At 53.5% G+C, this 26928-nt stretch overlaps 1 protein-coding gene across 5 annotated transcripts in view; it reads left to right on the top strand.

The window, feature by feature from the left end:
- The window catches only part of UNC13B (unc-13 homolog B), a 257459-nt gene extending 242252 nt beyond the window's left edge, over window positions 1–15207 (top strand). For all 5 annotated transcript variants that reach the window (XM_025207487.1, XM_025207486.1, XM_025207488.1 and 2 more), the window contains 6 exons: window positions 116–172; window positions 3474–3554; window positions 4102–4249; window positions 8635–8727; window positions 11843–12002; window positions 13282–15207. In XM_025207487.1, the coding sequence (XP_025063272.1) occupies window positions 116–172; window positions 3474–3554; window positions 4102–4249; window positions 8635–8727; window positions 11843–12002; window positions 13282–13567 (825 nt within the window). In that variant the 3' untranslated portion in view covers window positions 13568–15207. The remainder of the gene's footprint in view (window positions 1–115; window positions 173–3473; window positions 3555–4101; window positions 4250–8634; window positions 8728–11842; window positions 12003–13281) is intronic.
- Window positions 15208–26928: the final 11721 nt, after the last annotated feature.

The raw sequence follows: 26928 nt of genomic DNA, 5'->3' as shown, positions 1-26928 counted from the left end.
TGGAGGGGCTTGATTTTTTTGCATCTGTTTTTGCTTCACATGCTCCCAATTTTTATTGATAACCTCTCTCTCCTTTTTTCTCCCCCCTCCTCTGTCTCCCTTCTTGCAATCATAGGGTACCCAGTTGATTTTCAGTGCTGCTAAGGAACTGGGACACTTGTCAAAGCTGAAGGTATCGATGTTGTGTGTTATCAACTTGCAGTTATGTCTCTGTACCTAAGCATGACAACGCGATAGTGCGTAGCATGCGTCTTGTGTGTCTCCCTGTCTGACGGGCAGCGCGCTCGTTTGTGTGTAGTGTGTGCACTGTAGACTTTTTGCTGCTAATCTGAGCGCTGAGACTTGTGTGTTTTAATTGTATTGTGTGTTTAATCAGGAGCCTAGTGATTCACTGCAAATAGGTGAACAGTCAGGAATTCATTTTAAAATTAAAAAAGCAAAGGACGCGGAGGATTTAGCCAATTTCCCTGCCTACACGGCGTGCGACGGAAATTGCAAATGCTCCTCTGACCTCTTTTCTAGTTGTAATCGGCATCTGGGGTAAGTGGATGCGATTGGAGCATTAGCTATTGATGAAGGAATCGTTTCCGAAGTGGGCGCTCGGCTTCTGGAGCAGAGCTCCCGTCCATCAATTCCCACTGCGTGGGCTCTCTGTAGACAGAAGCTGGCATTTAGGATGAAGGCCGTGCTGATGTGCTTTGATGGCACCTTGCTGACGGTGCCTCGCAGTGAGTCAATCGAGCAGTAATCCCCTGGTCACGACGAGAACGATGTGAAGAGGGAGACGCCTCGCGCAGGATGGGTCCTGCTGTGCGCAGCTGAACTTTTCTACAGAATAGCTGCATACGCGAGGAGCTGCGACATGCAGGCCTGTTGTCTTGTCTTGTGCCTGCATTGCATGCATCTGGACACGAGATGTTCACGGATCGAGGCCGTGCCGCTGTTTCTCGTCTCCAGCGGAGTCTGCGCTTGTCCTCACAGCCGCGGTGATGTTCAAGGGTCTTTCAGCCGCCCGAGTTCAGAGCTCTGGTTCCTGCGCTTGCATCTCCGCTGTGCAAGAAGCCAAGTCCCCGGTAGCTTTGGTTGCAGGTTTCCAGCAGACGAGCAGCAGCTGAGCTTCGGAGAGCTGCTTGACAAGAGGCGGCACAGCACGGCACGGCACGTGTCTCCTTCTCCACGTGCTCGGGTCACATTGGGGTCCTCTGCAGCCCATCGGCTGGATCTGAACTGAAGTGCCAAGATGTGCATTGAAAAGTGAAGCCAAGTGGCTTCTGTAGTGGTCCCCTGAGATGATGAATTTGACCGGTGGGGGCTAGTGACCCTCCTTGCTGTTTGGTTCAGAATACCTGGACCCGATGATCCGTAAGGTCCTTCCAGCCCCTAACAGCTATGAAACTGTGTTAGTTTTCTCCTGCAAATTAACGAACAAGCTAACTGAAACTTGGCTGACAACTCGAACGTCTCTCCCAACTATACAGTTGGTCCAATACAAGATATCGCAAAAACCTCTTGCTGCTTAACCTAAACGAGGGGAATCTTGCTAACAGTGAATGATGCAGGTAGGAAATCCATGACAAAATTAAAATCTTATCAGCCTTTAACGTTAATAGCAAACTCAACAATTGATTGTGTTGTTAATGAAATCAAGACTTAATCAACAGCTCAACTGTTCTTGCTTGAAATGATAGGATTAGTCTTACTGGTTTGATGTCTGCGAAGCGCTCCTGGCTCACGGGACACGGCCTGCCATTACTGGGCTCCACTGCTCCCCCTGTGAAATGGCTGCGATGGTGGGGATAAGAGAAGGCAGGTGCCTGGGGAGCGACAGTCTCCGGTTACTTTTTGAGCGTCGCTGGCAGAGCTCTCGAATCCATAGCACTTCCATGGAGTTTATGCCAAATAAAACCATCTGCAGAGTGACATGTTTAATCACAGACTCATAGAAAACGAGGGTTGAAGGGACATGAGGAGGTCGCATCTAGTGCAACCCCCTGCTCCAAGCAGGACCATCCCCAACTGCACCATCCCAGACAAGGCTTCATCTTAAACACCTCCAAGGATGGAGATGCCACCACCTCTCAGGGGAGCCTGGTCCAGTGTGTCACCACCCTCCTCGTGAGAGAGTTTTTCCTAATATCCAGCCTGAACTTCCCTTGCTGCAGCTTGAGCCCATTGCTCCTTGTCCTGTCGTCTGGAGCACATCCCCAAATGACAGCGCGGCCTGGGTCAGTAGCTCAGACAGCAAGAGGAGGAGAGTGTCTCGAGTTCAGCGGATAGGAGTGTCAGCCTCCCAGGTTGGACTCAAAAGTGTGGGGAATGGACCCACCACCCGACGAGCAGAAATCCAGCCCTGTCTGGGCAGTACAGACATAGGAGGGGTGCCTGGGGCTCGAGATGGATGGCATGCTTAGTCTGAGATGGCTGCGCAGAGACAGAAAATGTTTCGTCCTCTGCGTGCCGGAGTGCAAAGTCGCGTCGGCTCCAGTTGAGCTACTCCTAGCTCGTAACAGCGGTGGAGGAGAGTCCACGCTCCCCAAAGGGAAGCAGCACGCCTCTGAGTTCAAATAAATAGCTAGCGATGCCAGCTGAAGGCCGTCTGCAACTTGCCCGGAGAAGAGAGCGCCGCGCGGCCTTGCCCTGCTGTTCCCCGGCACCGGAGCGCTCTGCTTTGGGGCGAGCCAGAGACTGGGAATCTGTTAAAGGGCAAACCAATTAAATGCTTTAATTGTATGAACACTAAAGCTGGAGCCAGGCATGTAGGCAAAGCCTGGAAGTTTTCCCTTTACGAACAAGACCCGATTTCCTCCCCCTTCCAATATGGGGAGGACCCGGTAGCTGCCCAGTTTTCAGTGGGATCTGTTGCTTGTCAGCCCACATGATGATAATTAATCCCGTCGAGCCCTTAAATGCGGGTGCGGGCTCCGCACTGAGGGTTGAAGGTCTCCACCCCTAAGAGTCTAGGCCTTGCAGTGCGTTGCTTTCCCTGCAGCGGGTTGTGCAGCTGGACCTGCTGTGCTGAAGCAACGGCCCGTGCCATTGAGGGGTAAGAAAGATGCAGCATGGGCAGTCCAGTTGTCCTGTCCTGTTTGTGGTCTGCGAGCTAAAGGTTTTTCTCATGAAAATACGGAGATTTTTGTGTAACTTGTGAGCGAGAAGCATGACAAACCTCTCTCAAGATTTCTCATTGGAGACACGAGGCTGCAGAGAAAAAGGCTTGGATTAAAATGAAACTGTCACTTTTCATTTAATCTTCGCTGCTGCTTTTGCATAACAGAAATGGAGAAAGCATTTTAAAAAACAAGGTTAACAAAGGAGGACTCTGACACTAGAGACTCCATCCACCTTTCGGAGACAGCAGGGCCTGGGCACGACAGTCCCCGTGTGCCTCTAATGTGACTGGCTTTCCGGGGGACCTCTCTCCCTCTTACCTTGTAGCACTAGGTTGATTCGTAAATCTGGCGGTTGTTTTTCAGGATCACATGGTGAGGGAGGAAACCAGAAGTCTCACTCCGAAGCAGTGCGTGGTTCTGGACCTTGCTCTGGACACCATCAAAGTAAGTGAGGCTTCTTCTCGACGCTGCCCGGTGCGTGGCCCGTGCATTAGTCCGCGTGCACTCCCGCGTGCTGTTAGACAGACAGAAGGCGCGGAGTTGGTTTAGTGCTGCCGAATCCATTGCATCGGCCTCTTGAAAGGTCTTGTGCAGCCCTAGCGTCGGGAGCTAATGCTTCGTTGCTAGCGGCGGTCCGTGCAGCTGCCACGCTCAGGCAAGGACAGCCGACCTTTTTGGCAGGCTTCATACCAATGAAGCCCCTCGCCGTTCCCAAGTGCCCCTCCGATCCCCTTTCCTGCCCAGTCTGCTGCTGTGCTCCCTAACCCCCCGTGATGTGCCGCATGCCACACGCGTGGGCTGCCCACGCCACGTGTGACACGTGTGCAGTGGGTTGGCCATCCCCGTGCTAAGGACTTGGATGCTGCCGCAGAAGCTGCTTTGGGAAAGTTTGGGCTCTGTCCGTGCTCCGGGCAGAGCAGCCCGGCTGCGGTCCGTCTGTTGCTGGGGGCAGGTCTTTTTGACCTTGTTGCTTCTCCTTTTTTGCTCGTAGCAATACTTCCATGCTGGTGGGAACGGTTTGAAGAAAACCTTCTTGGAGAAGAGCCCGGACCTGCAGTCGCTGCGCTACGCCCTGTCCCTCTACACGCAGACTACAGACACGCTCATCAAAACCTTTGTCCAGACTCAGACGGCTCAGGGTGAGGCTCCTGCGTGTTGTCGGTGCAGTCGATGCCGTGTCAGCCGGCGTCTTGCTCATCGCCGTGTCTTGCACTGCCGCTGTGAGCAGAGCGGTTGGCGGTAGCACTTCTGGCAGCTTCGGCACGCCTCTTTGTTGGGGGGATTCCTGCTCAACATGTGTGTTTTGAGGGAAGAGAAATATGCAAAAGATGTAAATCTTGGAGGTTTTCTTGCCTGCTGCTCACTTCACAGCCAAGCTGTCTGCATTGCTGCTGGGGAGTGGCCACGGGGAAGGGAAACTTGGAGTGCCAGCTCTGTGCTGTGGGGTGAATCTAGCCAGGTATCGCCACAGGCACTCGCCACCACCTGGGTCGTAGACTGGTCTGAAGCAATCCAGCCAGTCCTGGCTAGCTTGATGGCAAGGCTGGGAGTCACCAAGCTGTATGTGGTACCCTTAAAAGGAACCTTTCATTACCAGATTAATGCAGTGCTGCCGAATCCATTGCATCAGCCTGTTTGTGCAGAGCCAGTGTAGGAAACCCACTTAGTCAGTGCTCCCAGGTCTTTAGTGTTGGAGGAGAAGATGCATCTCTAACACAAGTCACTTGCTAAGCTGCCAAGGGTCGTCTTTGTGCCTCTCTGCAGCTTTGTGACACCAAAGCTGGAGACAACGCTGCAGGCCTGCGTAGCAAATGCCAGGTTAGGTGAAGCCCGTATGTTCAAGGCCCGAGTTTGGAGGTTACTAAATGCACGCTGAGGGTGGGTCCTCTCTGCACCGTGGTGTTAGAGCTCTGGCCCCGGCAGGGTTTTGCACATGATGTGTGCATGCTCAGGTCCCAGAGTGCTGTATAGGACCCCTGGCCATGTTCATCTCCCTCTGCTGTGCGGGAAGTCCAGTCCAAATTTTTTTGACAGACTTTACCCACTCCTCTCTCTCAGAGGAACGTGGCTACCAAGAGACAGAAGCGAGAATCCCTTCAAAGTCGGGTAAAGTGTCTTTCATCGCTTTCCCTGGGGCTGAAATGCACCCACATGTAGCACAGACCCCTCCATGCTTTTGAGGTCCAGCACGCGATCAGTTCCCAAAGTCGGGGCTGAGCGCGCCCTGCCATAGCTCTCTTCTCAGCTCAACAATGACATCCAGTGGCCAGATGGGCTCGGCACAGCTGTTCCCTATTCAAGTTCCTTCCACGGGGTCTTTTTGGAGAACCGAAACCTCCGGTGGCCCAACCGAGGGTTGGTTTTTTTTCACCGAGATCCCCATGCATGTGTCATGACAAAAGCATGTCCCAGGCTAGCAACATGGGTGACGAGTCAGCACCCCAAATTAAAGCAGCCTTTGCAGCCCGCGCGCCGCTCGATTGCGGCAGGGCATGGGACAGCGATGGCATCGCCGTTCCAGGCTCACTCAGGCCAAGCTGCAGCGGCCTGGAGTGACGCGAGCCCTGAAATCACAGAAGCAGCAAATGCAACGTGGGGGAGAGGGAATTGGATGCGGGACTCTTTGGCACGAGCTGCCGACGCCACGCGCGAGATGACAGGGTTTCTGAAGCAGAGCAAGAATAGCCCAAGCAGCTACAAGATGGATTGAAAAAAAGACATGTGAAAGGGGTAGAGCTGCTCCTGCTCCAGGGCATAAGGTGCCCTCGCTTTAAGGGCTAGAAGAGGTTTATCTCCTAACTGCCTGGCTCAGAGGTCTCCTTCCCTGAAACCCCCAGTGCCAGGTAACTTTGGGGGCAGGGGTCTGGACAGGGCAGACCCCAGGACCGCTCCTCTGTACTGTAGGGAGTTCTCTGCACCGGGAGCCTTTCGGCTTGGGGAAGAGGTGTATGAACCACGTCCTCTGCAGACCGGCTCTCAGGAGCAGCGTTAAAGGGGCTCTGAAGTGAATCCCCTGGTCCTATTTGGCCTCGATTCACATCTGGCTGCCGTGAAGACAACGGGGCTGACAAAGCATTGAGAGAACTGTGGGCAGCAGAGTGGTTCGGAGGGGCTGGGAACAGCAGGGCTGACGTGGGCTTTACGGCTCGCCCCGCGTTCGGGCACGTCCTCCCCCGGCTCACAGGAGGGGAGGGCCGCACAACAATCGAGCTGGGGGTCTGCGTCCCCTGCCAGCTCTGGAAAGCCGGGCGTGGCAGTTTCCAAGCCACCCCTTATTTCCAGCTGCTTCTGACTGCAAAAGCTTCCACGGCGCCAAGCCGCTCGTGCGGTGCGGTCTGCTCGGCACGCATGGCTCAGTTGGGACGGCAGCCCGTGCCACGTCTGCTCTTAACCTGACCAGACCCTCCTGCTTTCAGAAACGGCATCGCTTCCCGAAGCCCGGGCTGGCGCGGTCACTCTCTGGGGTAGTCTGTCAAGAGCTAGGATATATGACTTGTATTTGTCGAAGTGTCACAGCTAATTGGATTGTAATTCACACTCTTCTCTCTTTATCCTGCTTGCTTCTTGGCTTTTGAATTCATGGCTCAGTGCATGACGGGAAAGGTATTAGGTTTACCGCTAATGAGGACGTTCTTCCTGATAAGGGTATGTTCAAGACTAATGTTGTTACCATAACAACATTAGCCAGCTGCAAACTTGCCTTGCTTTTTGAAGTCGTCTCACCCGTGCTCTGAAGCCTGTTCCAGAGACTGTCCCTTGTAGATCCCCGCAGAACCCAGCTCTTATGAAATGCTTGCACCCTACGGAGAGGAAAGGCGCGGGTTGTGTGCCGCAGGCATCCGTGCCCTGCCCGCGGGCTCCCCGGGAGCTTGAGATTGGATTTGTGGGAATGTAAAGTGTGTCCTGACAACCAACAGCCTCTTTGCTACCGGCCTGCCCCTACCCCTGCTCTGCACTTTAGGTCCCTGCGTGTCGAATACGAGACGTGCATGCCATGATGCGCGGTAGTGCCTGACGTGAGCTTGCTGGTGCGACTGAGCTTGACACGTGTGACTGCGAGGAGGAAGCTCGAAGTCCCGGCATTTGCCTCGGTAGAATAAGCTTGCACATCCCTGGTTTGGTGTCTGTTGCACATTGCCCGGAGCTTTTTTCCTTTCCTCTTTTTATTTTGGATGAAAACGTGTCTGCAACACGTTGCCTGAGCTCTTACTACTGCAGTCGCACCTCCTGGCATTACAAATCTAGCAAGGTTTCCAGGCCAAGGCTTTAATTCTTTGTCCATCAACTAAAAAAGTGCGAGGGGTAGGGAGGGGGCTCATCCTGAACACCTACTTCTCTGCCCTTTACAGACACTCCCTGCTCCCTCCACCTATATAAAAAGGCATGGAGTTGAAGTGGACAAAGCCCCAAGCTGCAGCAGAAATAGTAGCTGCATTGTACGCCTGCTCCTTTGCAGCCTGTTGGGAGACAACCCAGCGGCACTGCACGGTCAGGGGACGTGTAGTGCTACCAGCCCGTGCTGGGTAAATGATAGCCTTCTGTCACAGCCCCGGGGAGGATCGCTTACACTTCAAAGTACAAGAACATATGTCGACATGACCTGAGCCCCACGCGGTCCCTCTCCTGTGCCACACAATACACACTTCAGGAAACGGCTTGGACCTGCTTCCAGCCGCCTTTTTTTTTTTTTAATCATGACGGCTATTGCTGCCGGCGACGTCCCCATCCAGCATGTGCGCGCTATCGCGCATGAAAGCATCTAACCGAATGTTTTGTTCCTGAATTTCAATCGAGCACTGCACGGCGTGGGTAACCCTTACCCCACGCTCTGACCTGCTCTGTTGAAACACGCTACCTTTTTCCTGTGCGTGAAACTACATCTTGTTTCTTGCTGGCTACCAGGTGAAGAGAAGTTTCCAATGGGCTTGTAAATGCCTCGCTTCTCCTGTAGCCCCGCGTGGCTCGCAGCGGTCTGAAAGGTGACGGGAGTGGGAGCTTTTACTTGGTGTCCAAGGACAAACTGCTCTTTTTGGAGCAGCGGGGTTGCCAAATTCAGTGTCCTGTGACCTTCCCCCCCGCCCACCTTCTTTCCACACCTTCCCTACTCCTTCCATTCGCTGCTACAACCTAGGGAAACCAGTGCTTGCTTTGCTTTGGGTCATGGGAATGCTGGATGCCTGGTTCTGAGATGCATGCACACGCGCGGTGGCTTGGTAGGAGCCCAGAAGCAGCGGTTTTCCGTGAGAGCCCTTCGTCGGCTCCTTGGGACGCTTCAGAAGCCGTTGTAATCCTTCCTGATGTTAATTCTCAGCTCTCCGATGATGTCTCACCTACTCCAACACGTCGTAATGTTGTTTGTGCGTGTTTGGCCTGCCGGCGTGATGTTAGATTGACCGGGGCATTCACCTCCTCCTCGCTGTGGCTGTAAAGAAGCTCGGGGCGGTGGGGGGTAGACACCAAAGGTGGGGGCTAGGAAACTGTGACCTTCCTCCCTCTGATCGTGTGTGTCCATGTCTCTCACCAGGGTCCGGCGTGGACGATCCAGTGGGCGAAGTGTCCATACAGATCGACCTATACACGCACCCAGGAACCGGCGAACACAAGGTCACGGTGAAAGGTAGGGTAGAGCCAGGAGGCTTTGTACATCGCTGCTCGTGCACTGGGGGCGGATTAGATACCGGGGGCGATCGCGGCTCTGCTGCGGTGATGTCATGAGTCCCACCTTTCAATGAAACAGCATTTCCTCTTCTTAATAATCCCTAAGATGTTTGCCTTTCTGATGGCTGATGAGCTGATGCTTTTAGCAGACTGTCCCCAGTGCCTCCCAGATCTTTCCCCTGTGGTTTCAGCTCATGCAGAGCCCGTCGTAACATTGGCATTGTTTGGGTTATTTTTGCTCAGATGCATCACTTTGCACTTGCCTACACTGGATTTCACCTGCCGTTGACTTGCCCGTGGCTCAGCGGGGTCGGATCCTTCTGTAGCTCCTCGTAGTCTGCCTTGGTCTTTTCAACTTTTGCATAATTTTGTCGCCCGCTAATTTGGCCACCTCACTAGTCACCCTCTTTTCCACATCCGTTATGAATATGTTAAAGAGCGCTGGTTTCAGCGCAGATCCTTGGGGACCTCCCTGTTTACTTCGATCCCTCCTGAAAACAGACCGCGTATACTTACTCTTTGCTTTCTATCTTTAAGCCAGTTTCTAATCCGTGAGTGGACGTTCCCTGTAATCCCATAACTACCAAATTTAATTAAGAGCCTCTGATGCGTGCCTTGTCAAGGGCTTTTTGGAAGTCTAAATATACTATGTCAGCTGGGTCACCCTGACCCACTTGCGTATTGACACTCTGAGGCCGGCAGTGGGTGGGTGAGGCATGATTTCCCTCTGACAAAGTCGTGTCGATTCCTTCCCAGCAAGTCGTGTTCATCCATGTACTGAACAGCTCTTTTTTTATTATTGTTATTATGGTTTCTACCAGTTTTCCAGGAACAGAAGTTGGCCTCCCCGGCCTGTGGTTCCACACGTCCCTCTAGACCCTGATTTAAACATTGGAGTCACGCTGGGAGCTCTCCAGTCCTCTGGAATTGAAGCTGTTTTTAGTTGCTTCATTTGGGATCTGGATTTATTGAGTCTGTAGAAGAGAAGACCGAGGGGGATTGAATAGCAGCCTTCACCTCCCTGCAGGGGGTTGCAAGGAGGACGGAGCTGGGCTGGTCTCAGTGGGGGCAGATGGCAGGACAAGGAGCAATGGGCTCAAGCTGCAGCATGGAAAGTTGAGGTTGGATATGAGGAAAAACTTTCTCACAAGGAGGGTAGTAAACCACTGGAATGGGTTACCTAGAGAGGTGGTGCAGTCTCCATCCTTGGAGGTGTTGAAGACCCGGGTAGACAAAGCCTTGGCTGGGATGATGTAGTTGAGGCTGGTCCTGCTTGGAGCAGGGGTTGGACTGGATGTGACCTCCTGAGCGCCCTTCCACCCTCATTTTCTGAGTCTGATTCTTAACTGTAGCATGCTCAGCAGTTTCTGATCTGAGCTCCTTCAGGACCTAGGGTGAATGCCCTCAGGTCCTGGTGATTTGATACTATTTAGTTTAGCAATTTAATCTATGACCTCCTCCGCTGAACCTCAGTTGGGTCGGCCCCGCTGACCTGTCCCTACAGAGGAGTGGGCCTGGGATGGAGTCTCCCTGAGATGTCCCGCCATGAAGACCCATGTGGAGGATGCCTTCAGGTTCCCAGCAATGGCCCTGTTGTCCTTTCATGCCCCTTGGACACCCTGACCATAGATCTCATAGACTGCAAGGGGCCAGAGGGGACCTCGGAGGATCACCAAGCCCAGCCCCCTGCACCAAGCAGGGAAGACAACTGGGGTCAAGTGACCCCGGCAAGGTGACCGTCCGGTCTCCTCTGGAAGATGTCCAGGGTAGGAGATTGCACCACCTCTGCAGGGAGCTTATTCCACAGTCTGGACACCTTAGTTGTGAAGAAGTTTTTTTGTCCTAAAGTTGAGCCTGAAACAGTCTTCCAGGAGTTTGTGACCATTACTCCTGGTTTTCCCCAACGGTGCCCTGGTGAATCAGCCAAATGACTTCCTGGACGGTCTTTAGCTTGTAGTGGACTTAAATAATTTTTTGTTGTTACTTTTTGTGTGTCTAGCAAGTTTCTGCTCACGTTCCTTCTTGGCATGTTTTATTAGCATTTTATGTTTGATTTGCCAGAGTTTATGCTCTTTACCTCATTAGGATTTGGCTTCCACCTGTAGAAAAAAGCCTTTTTCCTGCTTCTTGCCACTGCAGCACAGCCATTACACCCTGCTGACTGGCTTTTGGTCAGCTTTCCTTTTCTTTTGATTTGCAGTATGCATTTGCATGCAGAGGCACACGGGACAGGTGGGTCTTAATCCTAATGCAGGTATGCTGCAGCCCTTCCCAGTCTCGCTGGGCACAAGGCAGGTGGGGCACTTTTACCTGACCCCAACACACATCCAGAGCAGTGATTTCCCAACCAGGGGACCTTGGATTTGACCTGTAAGATTTCCCAGCCTACAACCTGCTCACCGCAAAGCCTTGCAGGGGAAATGGGTCTTGCAGATGTGTAGAGAGGGGCATATTCTGGACACTGGTGGGCTGGGTGCAGCAGAAAAGCACCCTGAAGTTGCGGACCTGGGAAAAACCAGCCTGCCAGTGGGTGCAGCTCATGAGTGCCTTGCTGATGCTGGCTGTGTTGCCCCGTGCTATGATAATGCAGTGCTTTTCCATCACTCTGCAAGCTTAGGCTGAGATGCATTGGCTGCTGCATCTGGGGCACTCGCACTGGGAGTCAGCAAGTCTGCATGAAGGTGCATTGTCAGAGCAGCACGCCTGAAGCTGTACAAATGCCTCCTTGCTGCCTGACTTCTCCCTGTTGCACGTGCTGTCAGCCTCTTGCTTTCCTAAGTACCGAATTCCCTCCAGCAGACATTAAAGCGTGAATAGAAAGCACTCCCTTTGTTCAGCATAAAAACACCCCGCCCCCTGTCAAAGTGCAAGACCGTAGCACTTTTTGGAGCAGATGCTGCGAGCCATGAAATACGAGTGCCTGGGAAGCCCGTCACCCAGAGCATTGCTGCGTGTGTCCCTGTCACGAGTACATCAGAGCTAGGCGCTGTGCAGTGAATCTGAGACAGCGAATGCAAAGAGAGCCCGTCCAGCCCTCCTGGCCACTGACATATGATTTTCTTTCTCTTCACCAGTCGTGGCAGCCAACGACCTGAAGTGGCAGACGTCTGGCATGTTCCGCCCCTTTGTCGAAGTCACCATGATTGGACCCCATCAAAGCGACAAGAAGAGGAAGTTCACAACCAAGTCCAAGAGCAACAACTGGGCTCCCAAGTACAACGAGACATTTCACTTGTAAGTGCACGAGACGGGCAGAGTGGCCTTCTGGGAAAGCCGGAGCACAGCCCACGTGTGCATCGGGCGTGGGCGGGTCCGGGGCGTCGTGCCGAACTCCAGCCGGGCCGTGAGCGCTTTGAATGGTCGCTGTCCACGGGATGGCGAGCGACACGTGGCTCCTGTAAAGTGCAGCCGTCTATTCCTTGTAGAAATGCACCTCCTGGGCATCCCTGCCTGTCAGTCGGCTATGCTACGATGCATTATTGTAATGAGCTTCATAGCCCGTTGCTGGCGTTGAAGCTGAGAGTCGCTAGCATGAATAAATCCAGCTCTGTCCATTCGTTTCCACCTTTACCCGCTGCATGGGGCAGCTTGCTCGGTCACCCTGTTTCCAAGGATACCATCTTCTCCCCTTGCTAGACGTGCCGCCGTTCTGGACGTTGATCGCTGGCCCTTTTTTGTTTGGCTTTCACTAATACAAAGGGGTCTTCCCTTCAAAGCTGCAAAGAACAGCAGGCTTTATCTCCATCCTGCTGCCTAATTAGAGCGAGAAGGGCTAGAGGTGCCCCTCAAAGGCCTTTGAAAATGCAGCCTGTTGTTCTTTGCTGCTCTGGTAGCGCAAAGGCCCTACGGGCTTTTTCTAAGCAAGGGGGTTTTTCTGGCTTTCACTTCTAGAAACGCCAGGAATGCGAAGCTCCTTCCTGGCGCTGCTGGAGGTCTCGGGGGATATCGCCCACCACCTGCAAGGGGAGGTGTGGCGCTCCGGACAACGGCCACTTTGCTCCAAAATGAGGATCAGTCAGTAAAATGTAAAAGGCCTCGACAAAACAAAATGCTGGGGTTTGAACGGGCTGGCCAGAAAATCCCTTCTCTCCTCCTTAGCTCTCCTTTCAGTCCTGGGGTGACTCTTGGCTCTTGCACTTTTAAAAGCATTTCTCAAGTGATCATAGAGTCTCTCAGGATAGACAGGACCTGCATTTTGAACATGAGCATCAAACGAAAAAATGAAAAAGAGCTTTAAAATAGAGGTTGGTTGTCCTGACCCATCCTTTTAAAAAAAAACCCCTGAGCCTTATTTTGCAGTGTTTGTTATAGTGTCCTGGTTTTGAAGGTTCTCCTTAGAAGTGCAGTTTCTCGGGTTGTTTTAGGGCCCTAAACCTTGCATGACAATACGGTGTCCAAGGTGACAGATCCAGGGGCTGTCCCCTGAATCCTGCTGGGTCACTTGAACACAGAGTCACTGAAGGTGGCAGTAAACATTTTGTTTTAATCCATATCCCATGCATGTCGTTTGCAGCATCCTGGGAAACGAAGACGGCCCCGACGCCTACGAGCTCCAGGTCTGCATGAAGGATTACTGCTTTGCGCGGGAGGACCGGGTGCTGGGCATCGCCGTGATGCAGCTCAGAGACATAGCGGACAAAGGCAGCTGCGCCTGCTGGTGCCCGCTGGGGCGCCGCATCCACATGGATGAGACGGGGCTCACAGTCCTGAGGATCCTCTCGCAAAGGACCAACGATGAAGTGGCCAGGGAGTTTGTGAAACTGAAATCTGAGTCCCGCTCCACGGAGGAAGGCACCTGAGCTGGGCCTGGCCACGTCCCCCCTCCTCTGCCTTGTGCCAACATGTGCAAGTGTTCAACCATTTTTCTTTCATTGATTCCATGAGGTTTTTCACATTGTCTTTGGTCAGCTCCAGTAGTGCGTGTGTGCTGTGCAGGGAACCCCTCCACCCATCCGATGTGGATTATTTATTTTTCAATAGCTGAGTCAGATGCCCGAGAGATGGAGACGCGCTTTGTCTTGAAGAGGCCAATTCTGCTTTTGTGGAAGTATGTTGTTTCCTACCAGGGGCTGGGAAAGCTGGGGGTGGCGAGATGGGGCACTGTGATTTTTATCCTCAAAAGCTGGCAGATGTTAAGAAGTTTCTTCAAAATCAAACCATGGAAGAAACCCAAGCAGCGCGTAGTGGGAGGAGAACAATGATTTGGGTTTGTCTTGTCATCCTGTTCACGTATCCAAGAGTTTCTGAAGGATGCCCTTGTGTGGGGAACGCCGATACACTCCGGCACGACTCTCGTGCACCTCAACGCCTGCCAAAACTACCTGCACGGGTCTCAGACTGGGCAGGTTGAGCGACTCCCTGACCCAGGATATGCTGCTGAGAGCACGGCAAAGACCAGAAGGTCAAGAGCACGGGGGCTCGGGCAGCTGCCCAGGTGAGGGCTGCAAAGGTAATAAGTGCGGCGCTGATCACGGCCGCCCTGCTGATGACTTTGGTGGCTCGTGGAGAATGCAAGCCCCCCTGCACGGTGCCGGGACCGCTGTCTGCTGCAGGCCGCTGGATCCCGAGAGTCGCGCTTTGGCTACCAGTGACGTCTGGAACGGGCGTTGTGGCCACAGCGAGTTTTGTGGCTGCTCTTCACGTATCTTTGAAATTCAGCGTTTCACTGCCAGTTGTTGCTCTTGACATCATACGTGCGGGAGGTTGGGGGCTGAGCTGAATTGCTGGTTTCCCACCGTGTCTTGTCTCTGTGGAGGGTTCCTTGCTGGGGAGGCAGCGGCGACGGTCTGCCCGAGGGCAAGCAGCCAATATTGCACAGCCGTCACCGTTGCACCCACGCGTGCCAAGGGCCTTGCTTCGAATCGTGGAGCTGCCGTTGGCCACGTGAGGGATGGTTTGTCTAAGTAGGATTGTCCGTCACTTTTGTGTATTCATGTCTCCCCTGGAAAGATTTTTGCACTAGAGTAGAGGAGGGTCCAGCTTGCTTTGGCAATGCGAGACGTCGCCTGGGTGCCAGGAGCGCGGTCTGCCTAAAATCCCTGGGCCGGGACTGGCAGTGGCAGTGGCACCCGGCGGCGTGTCCTTCCTCTTAACCGCAGCCGTCGCACGCTGGACCCAGAAGGGGGAACGTGCCGGTCCTTGCACACGACGTACCGTAGCACAGACAGGACCTTCGAGGACTGCCTCACAAAAGGTGATTCCTTTTGTAGTTTATTTTCTATTTTTCTCTGACACTTGTACAGCTGTACGACACGGATCCTGTACTACACGAGCCTGCTTGTAGAAATCTCGGGACCTGCAGACCCGCTTCGCTGTCGTCGCCGGTGTATTATAACTGCGCTCTTCAAAACGCCGAGCTATCCTTCTGATTTTTAATCTGTATGTGCCATCGTAGCAGGAAATGATAGGACAGTCTTTAATAAATTATCTTTTAGCAGTACTGGGTTCTTAGTGCAATTTATTTGTATTAATCGTAATAACGAATTCAGAGGCCTCGCTGTAGTCTGCCAATGACTCCACCGTTTCCAAACTCCTTTAGCGTCTTTGCTGCTGCAAATCCTCAGCAAAGACTATAAGCTGCAAGTGGTGATCATGAGAGCGATGGAGAAACCCAGCTCCCTCCCGGAGCAGAGAGGGAAGGAGAAGTCCCCTGACACGTTCCTCTCTTCGGGGCGTTTAAAACAAGATGCACTGGAGCCCTTCCTGATGCTTCCCTTGCCACACGTGTGAATAGAGACGTGCAAGTCACCGATGTTTTGATTTGCTAGCAGTTCTGGAAAACTGAAGAGCAAGTTTTTTCCATGAACTGTAAAATGTTTAGTAGATTGAACAGAAGGGATGATGGGGTCTGTGGTCTTTTAGGTGTGGTTTCCTCTGCTGTATCTCTTTTCGAACTGGCTAAACTCCCACGTGGGTGGTTGGTGGTCGTGCCCCCGTGCCTTTGATAGTGATGGCTGCACGCACTATAGACGGTGGGCGACTGTTGAAAATGAAACCAGAAAAGAGCGGCCCCACGTTTCGGCATGACTTTCCCTTGCAGCGGCTTCAGTGCAGTCACCTTGGTTGCTTTATGACTTTCCCCAAGAAACCCCTGGGAAACGAGAGCGCCGGTCTCCTCCCTGCATGCTGAGAGAGTGGAGAATCGTAGGATCGTAAGGAAGCGGGGCTGGCAGGGATCTGCATCTCGGCCCTGTGCAAGCCCATCATCTGCGCTCTAGTAAAACTGCTGTCAACTTTGACGTCACGTTTGAACCTGCCACAGGGGAAGCAGGGGGACGGGACCGCAGCGGCCAACGTTGTTAACCTATACTCTAGAGACCCCGAGCAGGGCCGTGCCTCTGCTGCAGAGCAAGGGAAACCCCCCCCAGTCTGCACCAATCTGAATAGGGGGGAAAAAGATTCCTTCTTGACCCCAAATAGGCAATTGATGCTGACCCCGAGTGGAGGGGGAAGACCCTCTAGCCAGGACCCTCCAGCTTTAAGTCCCAACAGGAGCATTGGCACCTGTCCCCATCCCCAGCCTGGGCTGCTGCTGACACCCACTGCCTCTGGGGAAGGAAAAGAAACCTTCCACCCCCGGAGGAAAACGAGGGAGAAGCTGCAAGGTCGATCACGTCAGTGGTTTTGTTGCATTCAAACCATTGTCCACATTGTTTGCAAAGCTCTTTGCCGTGCCTCGGAGCCGCCCAGCAAACCCTCCCGATGGCTCCGGTGCCCCACGCCGAGAGCCAGCTTGAGCCGATGGTTGCGGTCAGACGAGCCCGGATGTGTCGTGCGAACTTGAGCTGTCGCCTGCAGCTGCATCTCCCCTCCCTCGTTAGTAGTGCGAGCGTCGGGAACGCTTGCGCTTTGATCCGTGCATCCTGACAAGCCAACCAGCATGAGTTTTTAAAATGCTGCTTAGTTCCCATTAGCAGTGTCCCTGGGCAGGAGCTGGCAACGCTCCTCTGCCCTGAGCCTTTGGGAGGAAGAGCAGCGTAGAAATTGAGTAAATAATTAAACACTCGTGTGACGCCATGAGCTACTGCTGCAGCGAAGGGAGGTCCAGACAGCACTTCTGCTGGCAAGTCTCCGAGCCCTTTCCCCGAGAGGTCTGTGCCACTTTCCCCATTTCATTGACGAGAAAACTGAGGCACCAGGGAGGGATGCGATTTGTCCCAAGTTATCCAGCAGGCCAGTAGTAACTCAGGCTGCCTTCCTCTGTCACAGGGCGCGTAGTCCTCTCTCGAGTGTATTTCAACAACAGGGCACGGACAGTCCTCGGTGCCGTGTCTTGTGGTTGTGCAGCAGGGGTGATTTAGTGGTAGGATAGACCAGGATATGTCCGGGCTGGTTTGGACGGAGCTGATCCTGCCTCGGACAGGGCTTGGACCAGATGTGAGCTCTGGAGGTCTCTTCCAGGCTTACTTTTCTAGGAGTGCAAACCAAGGGTTTGTGATGAACCTTCGGATCAGGCAAACCTTTGGCACAAAGGTGCTTTGGGGATTGCTGTTTACACGCGTGTCTGTCTGGTCATCTTCTTGCTTTGTCTTTTTAGGTTTCTGCTCCTCCCTGGAGGCCTGTGAACTTGTCCTCTCCTCCTTTTGCTGAGCCTTTTGTGGAGCAAAAAACTCTGCAGTCTTTCCTTGTCGCTGTGAATGTGAAGCTGCTAATGTCTGCATTTAAGCAGACGTCCTGGGACGTGCCCCGTGAATGAGAGTGAGTGTGCGAGCGTGTGTGTGAGACGCTGCTCCCCCATCCTCCCTGCCCAGCGCTTCTGCAACAAGGATGTTGGTCCTGAGATCGAATCTAAATCAAGTTGGCTGCAATTTCAGGCTGTTGCTTTGCGTCCTGCTCTCTGCAGCAAGGGTGGAAAGTCGTCTCTGTCTTCGACAGCCTTTCAGGGATTTGAACGCTTGTACCCTGCCCCCTCCATCTCCTTTCTTCCAAGCTCAACGTCGTTCTCTCAACTTTTCCTCCTCCCAGCTGCTTTGTCCTTTTTGTCACCTGCCCCTGGACTGTCTCCACCTTCTCCGTATCCTTCTTAAAATGTGCATGTGTTTTACAGCACACTGTACTCTGCGAGGCCTAACCAGCACCGAGTTAAGTAACACTGTCCCTACCACTTAATACTTCACCACACCGGTCACTGCTGCCTCAATGCACCTATGGATACAGCCCCGAACGACAGCTGCTTTTTGTGGGGGACGGCATTGCGCTGCTGACTGCTGTTTAATCGGCAACGCGCCGAAGCCCAAATCCTTCTCGACATCGCTGTTACCCAGCCGGTCGTCTCCCGTCTTGTCTTTGCGCTTTTGGTTATTCTCCCCCAGGTGCAGCCCTTTGCATTTGCCTCCGCTGAACCTCATCCTTTTGTCTCGGGACCAGCTCCTCCGTCTGTCGAGGTCCCTCCCTTCTCCAGCGTTTGCAGCGTGTCACCTGCAGACGCGCTCAGGAAGCCCCTGGCGTCTGAATCGTTAATAAACATGTTTAAATCGCATTTTAGTGAGTGGTCTTTGCCAGGTCTCTGCCTCTTTCTTGCCTTGCTCTAGTCTGAAAAAAAAAAAATGGCTCTTAGGTCCGTCTCCGACACCCTCCAGCTCTCCCGCGGCTTGGTCCGGGCACGCGTCCCGTTTGGGTTTGGATGCTCTGCTTCGCAGCAAAACATGGACCGGTTTGTGTCGCGCTGGGCCTTTGAGGGGATGCTCGGCAAGGTGGGGACGGGCATGTAGTCTCCGTGCGTAACCCCGTGGTGCAGGGGAGGCAGTCTCCCTTGATACAGGGGTTTTAGTGCCAACACCTGTTTCATGCTTGATCCCTGGGAGAGCTGCACATTTTGGCCCTTTCACCTTTTTGGTTTCAATACTTTTCTAAGCAAGTTTTCAAGCCAAAGTCTTCCCCTTCCCCACAGCCCAGGTCCACCAGTAATCCCAGCTCTGTGCTGGCTAACTGGGCAGAGAGGTGGCTCTGTGAGATTTGGGCTCAAGATAGTCTCCCAAAAAAGCTTGCTTAGCTGCTATCCCTGGCTGCCCCCAGAAAGGCCAGGGCTTGAGGCTGAATGGTAAAGAGGGCACAAGACAGGAGCAGAAAAGGCTCCTTCAGGAAAGGGAAATGCAGGAGTAAAGCCTGCTGGAGGTGGGGATCGAACCCACAATGCAGGCTCCCCTCGGAAAGCACCAGCTCTTCTCGACTATGGAAAAATAGAGCAATTCCTGTGTTGCAAAGACCAGGTGGGAACATCTTTAACCCGCTGGGTCCTATTGCAAATCTGGGTTTATCTTGTAAATCCTGCATTGGGGGTTTTGCACGCCTCGCAGTGGCCCCCGCGGCACCCTGGTTGTGACTTGCTCTCTAGAAACAACGCCCGGCACCTCTACACACCTTGGCTTCGGGAGCTCTCGAACTATAGGCTTGATTTTGGTAAAACTACAGACCAGTTAAAGCCAGACTTTAACATCAACGAATTAGTGGCCAAAAATATAACGAATGCCAGTTGGCGCGATGTCACGGAGCATATGCTCACAAAAATGTATATATTTTTTTTTTCTTTGACTGCATTGCAAGTCTGGTTGATTAAAAACAACTGTTGTTCAGATGTCCGACACAAGTGAAATCTTGGTGAAAAGCTTGCATTACGTGGAAGTAACAGGGCTCGCTGCTAGATGGCGAACGCTGTTGTGGGAATAGAGAGCGGGGCTGTTTCTGGTGGGGTTTCCCAGGGGTCGGCTCTTGGTCCAGCGCTGCATGACATGTTGATGACTGATCCAAACAGGGATAGGGATTTGTGGCTGCTAAAGTTAGCAGATGATGCAATGATGGGAGGGCAGCAAATAACAAAAGGACAAATTGGTGCTGTCGATCGGTGCCGGCTGCCTGGCAAAAACTTACGTCTTTATTTATTTGCTGCCCTTCCCCGTAGAGACTCGGGGCAGCTCACAGGAAGAGAAAAGAACAACTTTAAAAGGGCAACTAGAAGATCAAACTAAAATGGACCCATTAAATGACAGCCCAGCCTAGCTGTGTTGACCAAGCGTCTGCCCGAATAGGAAAGTCTCGCAACACTTCTGAACGATGTCCGAAGCTGCGAGCCATCTCCCTTGCACGTCTGCCACGTGACCGGTGGTGCTCGCAGGAGGTCGCTCTCTGCTGCCCATAGGGGATGGGGAGAGGAGTTGATCCCTTTTGTGTCCAGGGTCCAGACTGTTTAGGGCCTTTTAGGTCCTCGAGCTGCGCCTGGAAAGCGGCTGGGAGCGAGCGCAGACACTGGAGGACTGGAGCGACGTGCTCCTGTCTGAAGGTGGCCTGCTGCGGTCCAGCCTCCCGACGGTTTCATGGGCAGCCCCGTGCAGAGTGCACGGGTTGTAAAAGAGGGAAGTGTTTTGCACCGCACCAGGATGGGTTTCTGCTGCAGCTAAAGGCAGAGTGGGAAACCGGAGAATCGGGAACGTGAGCTGGATTTCCAGGCTGGGCGAGTCCGCCTCGTGACTCGGGAGCGAGCTGCACGGTGCTGTGCTTCAAGCACTGCAACTTGTTCCCCTTGCTGAAGGGAAGAGCAAGATGCAGCTCTGAGCGAGCGCGTGGATGATAATGGGCTGCTTTCCAACACTGCTGGCAAGGGTTTGAGCGATGAAACCTCTGCGTGGCTCTCCAAGAGCAATGTGGACTTGCCGTGGTTGGGGAGGTGGGGGGATCTTCCTATTTTAATTAGCAAACTTTGTGGGAAGTGGAGGAGCCTGCTAACGAATGTGCCAAGGGTTTGCAGTTGGGAGGTGCTGCCAGTACAGAGGAGGATCGGGGCCTCCCATCGAAGAGACTGGATGAGCTGGAGGACTGAAGTAAGAGGAATGGGGTAAAGTTTAGCGAAGTGCAATGTCAGAACTAAAAACGGGTATTTCTGCTGCGAACGGAGAGCTCAGCAGCTGGCAACGGGAGGAAGAAAAGGGCCCGAGTGCGCTAGCTGTGCTAGTCACGACCTGGATCTCACCCGCTGGTGCGACGTAGCTGTTAAAAGGCAAATGCAAGTGCGGGGATGCATGGAGAAAGGTGCAGCGCATAGAGAGAGGGCAGCATTTGTGCCACTGTGCAAAGCCCTCTCTGCAATTCTGCGTACCGTCTTCCTCCGCCAGGCCTTACAGGAGACAAGTTAAAACATGGATGCAGAGAAGGGCGATTGGAGTGGGAAACATCCTCGCCCTGAGAGGGGTTCTGGGACAGCGGCAAAAAAACCAGGATTGAAGACGGAGCTGAATCCATTTATGAACGGGGAATTCGCTCTCGTACCGTGGCCCCTCGCCTATCGGGCTCCGGAAAGTTTATTTCCCCTGAGCTGTAATTGGCTTTCAATTCTTTAATTTTTCTTCCTCTGAAGCATGAGAGATCAGCCACGGCTGGAGCCAGGGCACTGCTGGGGGCAGAGGAGGGACACGGTGCCCTGGAGTGATGGAGCGAATCCACTTGGGACCCGGCTTCATGTGTCCTGCTCCCAGGCCTTTGCCAGACCCTGGGTCAGGAAGGAGTTTGCTCCCAGTTAGAAGGGCAGGGACCTTTGCTGGGTTTTACCCTCACCTGTAGCTCGGGCCTTATTTGCCTGCTGGGACCCCTGGGATGATGCCACCTAGTCCGTTCCCTGCTCCAGCAGCAGCCCTGGGTGTTGGTGGTGGTTGCTCCACTCTGACTGTGATGCCAGTCTTTGGTCTTTGGCTAGCGTCTCCCATAGCGTTCTTGCAAGCGAGCTAAGGAAGTCCAGGCTGGATGAAAGGACTAAGGTGGATAGAAAACTGGCTGGATCATCTGGCTAGAGGGTAATAATCCATGGCTCGATGTCTAGGTGGCAGCTGGTATGAAGTGGATGTCCCAGGGGTCGGTCCTGGGGACGGTTTTGTTCCATGTCTTCACCAGCGACCTGGAAGATGGGATGGACGCACCCTCTGCAAGTTCACAAATGACACCAAGCTGGGGGGAGCAGTAGATATGCTAGAGGGTCGGGCTAGGATTCAGGGAAACTTCGACAAGTTGGAGGATTGGAAAAGAAATCTCATGAAGTTCAGCAAGGACAAGTGCAAAGTCCTGCACTGGGGAGGGAGCAATCCCCTGCACCGGTGCAGGCTGGGGGTGACGGGCTGGGCAGCAGCTCTGCAGAAAGGGATGTGGGGGGACAGGGGACAAGGAGATGGAGATAACCCAAAAGTGTGCCCTTGGTGCCAGGAAGGCTACCGGCATCCTGGGCTGCATTGGTAGGAGCATTGCCAGCAGATCAAGGGCAGTGATTCCTCCCCTCTATTCAGCACTGGGGAGGCCACATCTGGAGTCCTGTGTCCAGCTGTGTCCCCCCCACTACAGAAAGGATGTGGGCACATTGGACCAGTGGAGGGCAACAAAAATGGTTGTGGGGCTGGGGGACAGGACTGGCGAGGAGAGGAGGAGGGAACTGGGCTCAGTGGGCTCCTACACATGTGCAGAGCCTGCTCCAATACGCTGGAAATACAACATGTTGGAGCAGACTCGATTAATCAAGTCTGATGGGGCCTGAAAATTGAGGTGCTCTGGCGGCTTTCTGCATCACGTGCATCAGTGTCGCCGCATGCCTCTGCACTGAAAAAACGGAGGCAGCGCACGTTGAAATAAAACACATTTGATCAGCTTTTGTTTAAAGTGCACCACCTCCATTCAGCGCAGGGACACACGGTGATGCTGATGCATATGATGCGTGGGTGCTTTTAATTAGTGCTGTTTGCTAATTAAAGTGCCCAGTGCCGTGTCCCACAGCATATGTAAAAATGCCCATTGAGTCTGCAGAAGAGAAGACTGAGGGGGATTTGATAGCAGCCTTCACCTCTCTGCAGGGGGGTGCAAAGAGGATGGAGCTGGGCTGGTCTCAGTGGGGGCAGATGGCAGAAGGAGCAATGGGCTCAAGCTGCAGCAAGGGAAGTTGAGGTTGGATATAAGGAAAACCTTTCTCACAAGGAGGGTAGTAAAGCACTGGAACGGGCTTCCCAGAGAGGTGGGGGAGTCTCTATCCTTGGAGGTTTTGAAGACCCGGGTTGACAAAGCCTTGTCTGGGATGATGCAGTTGGGGCTGGTCCTGCTTGGAGCAGGGGCTGGACTAGATGTGACCTCCTGAGCTCCCTTCAACCCTTGTTGTTTGTGATTCTGTGACTTCTGGGGACTGATGTTTGGCCTCGGTCGGGCTTTAAGCTTGTTACAGGGTATCTGAATAGCTAACAAGATGCTCTTGGTCAGACCAGGTGCTCTACCGGGCCCTTCCCGTTACAAATGCTGTGAGTCTGAGCGCTCGGGGACAGGCCAAGGGGGGGTTTGTTCTCGTTTGGCCTGGAGCAGAGGTAGGTCTCAGCTGTCAGCTCAGACACAGCGTTTAGATTCATGCTTTTGGGTGAGAGCACCCAGAGGCTGGGGAAGAGGAGAGACACGAGGACTGGGGGAGGGGGTGATGATGAGGCACCTGCTTTGATGTGAGGAAGGAGCAAGTAGGGAGGGGGCTGGAGAGGGCAGGGTCCTGGAAGACACGAGATTTCGGGTCGAGTTGATGATGATGCCAAAGGTGGCCGGCAGCTCAGCAAGGAAAGAGCAGTGGTTCTGAGCTCTGCGAGGAGGAATTGCAAGAGCACTGCAAGAGCATTGATGAAGTTCATTGGGTGCAAGCTGCCTTGGAGAGCATTTAGGGAGGCACTGGAGCAAAGGAGCCCTGGCTGGTCATGGCAGACAGTGCCTTCAGCAAGCTGGGCCAGTCACTGCAGAAACGCATGCCCAAGAGACAGAGAGGGTTGCAGCATGCTTGTGGTGTGCCTATGCACGGCACTCCAGGCTACGTGGCCGCTGCATTTTGCAGCAGTCCCTGGGGTCTGTCTGAGGCCCTGCCTGGGGAGACTGCGGGCGCGACTGGTGGGTCATGCAAAAAGATCTTTCTCTTCTCCACCTCCGGTGCCTCCAGAGCCGCAGGTTTCTGACCCTCTCGTTCTTCCTTTCTTCCGGTTTAGCACGCTCCCTCTGCTCCACGTCACCGGTGCAAGGGTCTGAGCCCCGTGGGCTGTCTTCAGCAGCTTCTCAGCTGTGGTTTATCACCCACGAAGCGTCTTGGGCATTGTGCGCAGCAACGCACCGCGTCCGAGTCCTCCAGGCCCTGGCTGTAGCAGGTGATCACATCGGGTATTCCCAGGGATCAGTCTAGTGAGCCAGGTGTTTGGTCCCCACGGCTCCTGTTGAAGGCTGCCCCAGAACCGCACCGCTCAGATGTTTGGAAACCATCTGATTTCCAACCTACATTTCTTCATGGCCAGGTCAGGCCCCTTGGTTCTTGTGCTACCATCATTTTGTCATTTAAATAGATTGTTTCCCTCTTTAGTGCTTAGCCCTCGTTTCCCCTGACAGTGTTGTTGTCAGCAGTCCCTGATGCAAGGATGACGGTCTTCCAGTCAACAGGAAAGTCATCGGTGAGTCTGTGGATGGCTGGGGAGATTTGATCTGAGATCCCCAAGTTCAACTGCAGATGTGGCAAGTAGTTCTGGGAGGAAGGAGTGAGCCCCGGCGGTGTCAGCAGCACGTCGGCTGCCGCGGCTCCCCTGCTACCTGTGGCAGGTTTGGGTTGTTAGGTCTACGTTGCGTCAAGGTTGAGCGTAGTCTTATGCAGAGTCTAAATTATGGTTGCCTGGGCTGATTTGCACAGGGCTGATCCTGCCTTGGGCAGGAAGATGGACTAGATGTGACCCCTGGAGCTCCCTTCCAGCCCCACTTCTCCATGACTCTTCCCTTTGCCTCTCATGTCTGTTCACCTCCATAGTGAGGTGAGTTTGCTCAAAGCGATCGATGCCCTGTACATCACGGTGCCATTGGGGATTATTCAGTGCTCAGGTCTCCCAGGTATTGACATTTATATCTCATTTCTTCAGATTGGCCTTCAAAGTGTCCTTGAATCTCTTCTGTTGTCCGTCTCTAGAGCGGTGACCGCTGGTGAGTTGGGAGTATAGGACTTGTTTTCAGAGCTGGCTGTCAGGCCTCCTTGGGACATGTCCTTCCAGGACATCTTGTACATGTATTAACAAGGCTTCAACGCTGGCTGTGTTCCCTTGAGCCCAAATGTTGGCATCCCCTTGATCTAGATATGAAGAGGGAACATACGTTATTTTAGCTCTTGTTTTCTTTGCTCTTAAGTCTCTACTCCCTTAATCCTCTTCGTAGCCCCTCTCTGCTCCTGTTCCAAATTCAGCTCCTCGTTCTTGAACGTGGTTGCCCGGAGCAGATGGAAGCGCATTGGTGGGGCCCTCTTCCCCCTGCTTGACCTGTGGAAAGTTAATGGGTGTTTTTGATTAAGCTGTGCCCGAGGGCTTGTTCCCAAAGTTTTGCATAAGTTAAACGCTTACCTAGGACGGTTTAGATGGGGCTGGTCCTGGCTGGAGCAGGGGGTTGGACTAATGTGGCCTCTGGAGGTCTCTGCTCTGGGACACTAACTCTGTGCAATGTTTTAGATGAGCTCTCGCTAGTGTCTTGTACAACGGCATCAATACTTCCTCGTCTCCCCTGGAAATACCCTGCCTGATGCATCCTGGGGTTGCATAGGCCTTTTTTCATGGGGACATCACGTTGGGGGGTGTAGTCTTCCTGCGAATGGGTAATGCACCCAGCCATTTTCAGTTGATGAGCTCCCAACTTACAGCAGACGTTCTCGCCGTTGGTCCCGCAGCCCGTGACCTTGCTATGTGTATGACTGAATTGCATCTCGCTTCCTCGAGGTTATCCCGCTCTGTCTGCAGGCTGCCTCCGTTCTCCTCTGTACAGATCACACCTCCAGGCTTTGTGTCCTCAGCCAGGTTAATTCATCAGCACACGCCTACCTCTTTGTGCACGCTCTTTTATCTAATGAAAACATTAAATACACTCGGTCCTGAGACCAATCCTCAGCAAACTTCACTAACTACTGCTCTTCAGCTTGATCGGCTCCTCTTCGAACACAACCATTCATCATCGCCCCGTCAGCTGGTTCCTTACCTTCTCACCGTTCTTGTAACAACCTGCCTCTTCTCCAGCTTATCTGATCATTTCCCAGGCGGTACCATGTTAAAAGCTTTGCTGATGTGGAGGTAGGTAAGAGCTACCTCCTTCCCTTGGTCTAGATCGGGGGTGTCAAACTCATCGGGTCCTATGGGCTGCACGAGTGACGTGGGGCTGGTCCACGAGTACCAGGGCTCCACAGCCCAGATTTGGCCCATGGGCCCTAAGTTTGACACCCTTGGGGTAGAAAATCAGTCGTCATGTCAAAGAACGGTATTGGGTTACTTGGTTTCATTTGGGTTTTGGGCCTCATCTGGATAATTTTTCCTCGTTGCCCACATCCTCGTGCCATAGCAGCCCACTTCTTCTTTCCTTGTTCTCTTTATTGTTGTGGCAAGATAATGTACCACTATTTCCTTTAATTTTCTGTGCAAGGTCTAACCGCGCCAGTCTTGTGGCAGCCCTCCCTTCATCCCTGCGCTTTCTGACCTCCGAGGCGGCGACGTTCTTTGATCGCTCCCTGCAACTGGAGCTCTTGCACATGCGTTGTCCATCTCCACATCGGGATCTTCCCCTTCTTTCCCCCCTTCCTCAGTTGCACCTGGTTTGTGACCACAGCTGAGAGGAGCAGAGGCACGTCCTGCCCTATATCCCCTTAGTGCAGGGCGCAGGGAAGTGGGGCTGCAGTGAGCAGAAGGTCTCTAACTGGGTGCAAGAGATATGCACACCCAGCGTGACCATGTGCATATGGACAGTGTGGCGGGCCAGTAGGGGGCGCTCCTGTGTTGAGCCGCCCACCTCCCTGCGCCCGACCGCCTTCCAGGCTCCGAGTGCCTCCCTGGGGTGCCTCCCGTCCGGCCGACCCCTTCCCTGGAGCACCCCCGCTAGCCTGGGGTTCCCGCTGCCACCATCCAAGGCTCTGGACTCACTTCTGGCTCTGCGCACCTTGGAAAACACAGGCCTGATCGTCCAATGGGTGCTAGACCCAATACAGCACTTGGGGCACTTCCCCAAGTCAGGGGCTGATTAGGAAAGTCTCCCTTAGTCCACAGACCTAAGGGGCCTCCTCGGCATAATTCAGACCCACCCCTCAATAAGTCTCCCACACCGGTCACAAGGAGAACTTTATTGATTACAGGGGTAGGGCGGAAACAGGGTAAAAGGTAGAGCAATATCATAG

This window comes from Alligator sinensis, unplaced genomic scaffold (assembly GCF_000455745.1).
Source record: "Alligator sinensis unplaced genomic scaffold, ASM45574v1 scaffold783_1, whole genome shotgun sequence".
In the NCBI taxonomy this organism is placed as follows: domain Eukaryota; kingdom Metazoa; phylum Chordata; order Crocodylia; family Alligatoridae; genus Alligator; species Alligator sinensis.
This window is presented reverse-complemented; position numbering and strand designations above follow the sequence as displayed.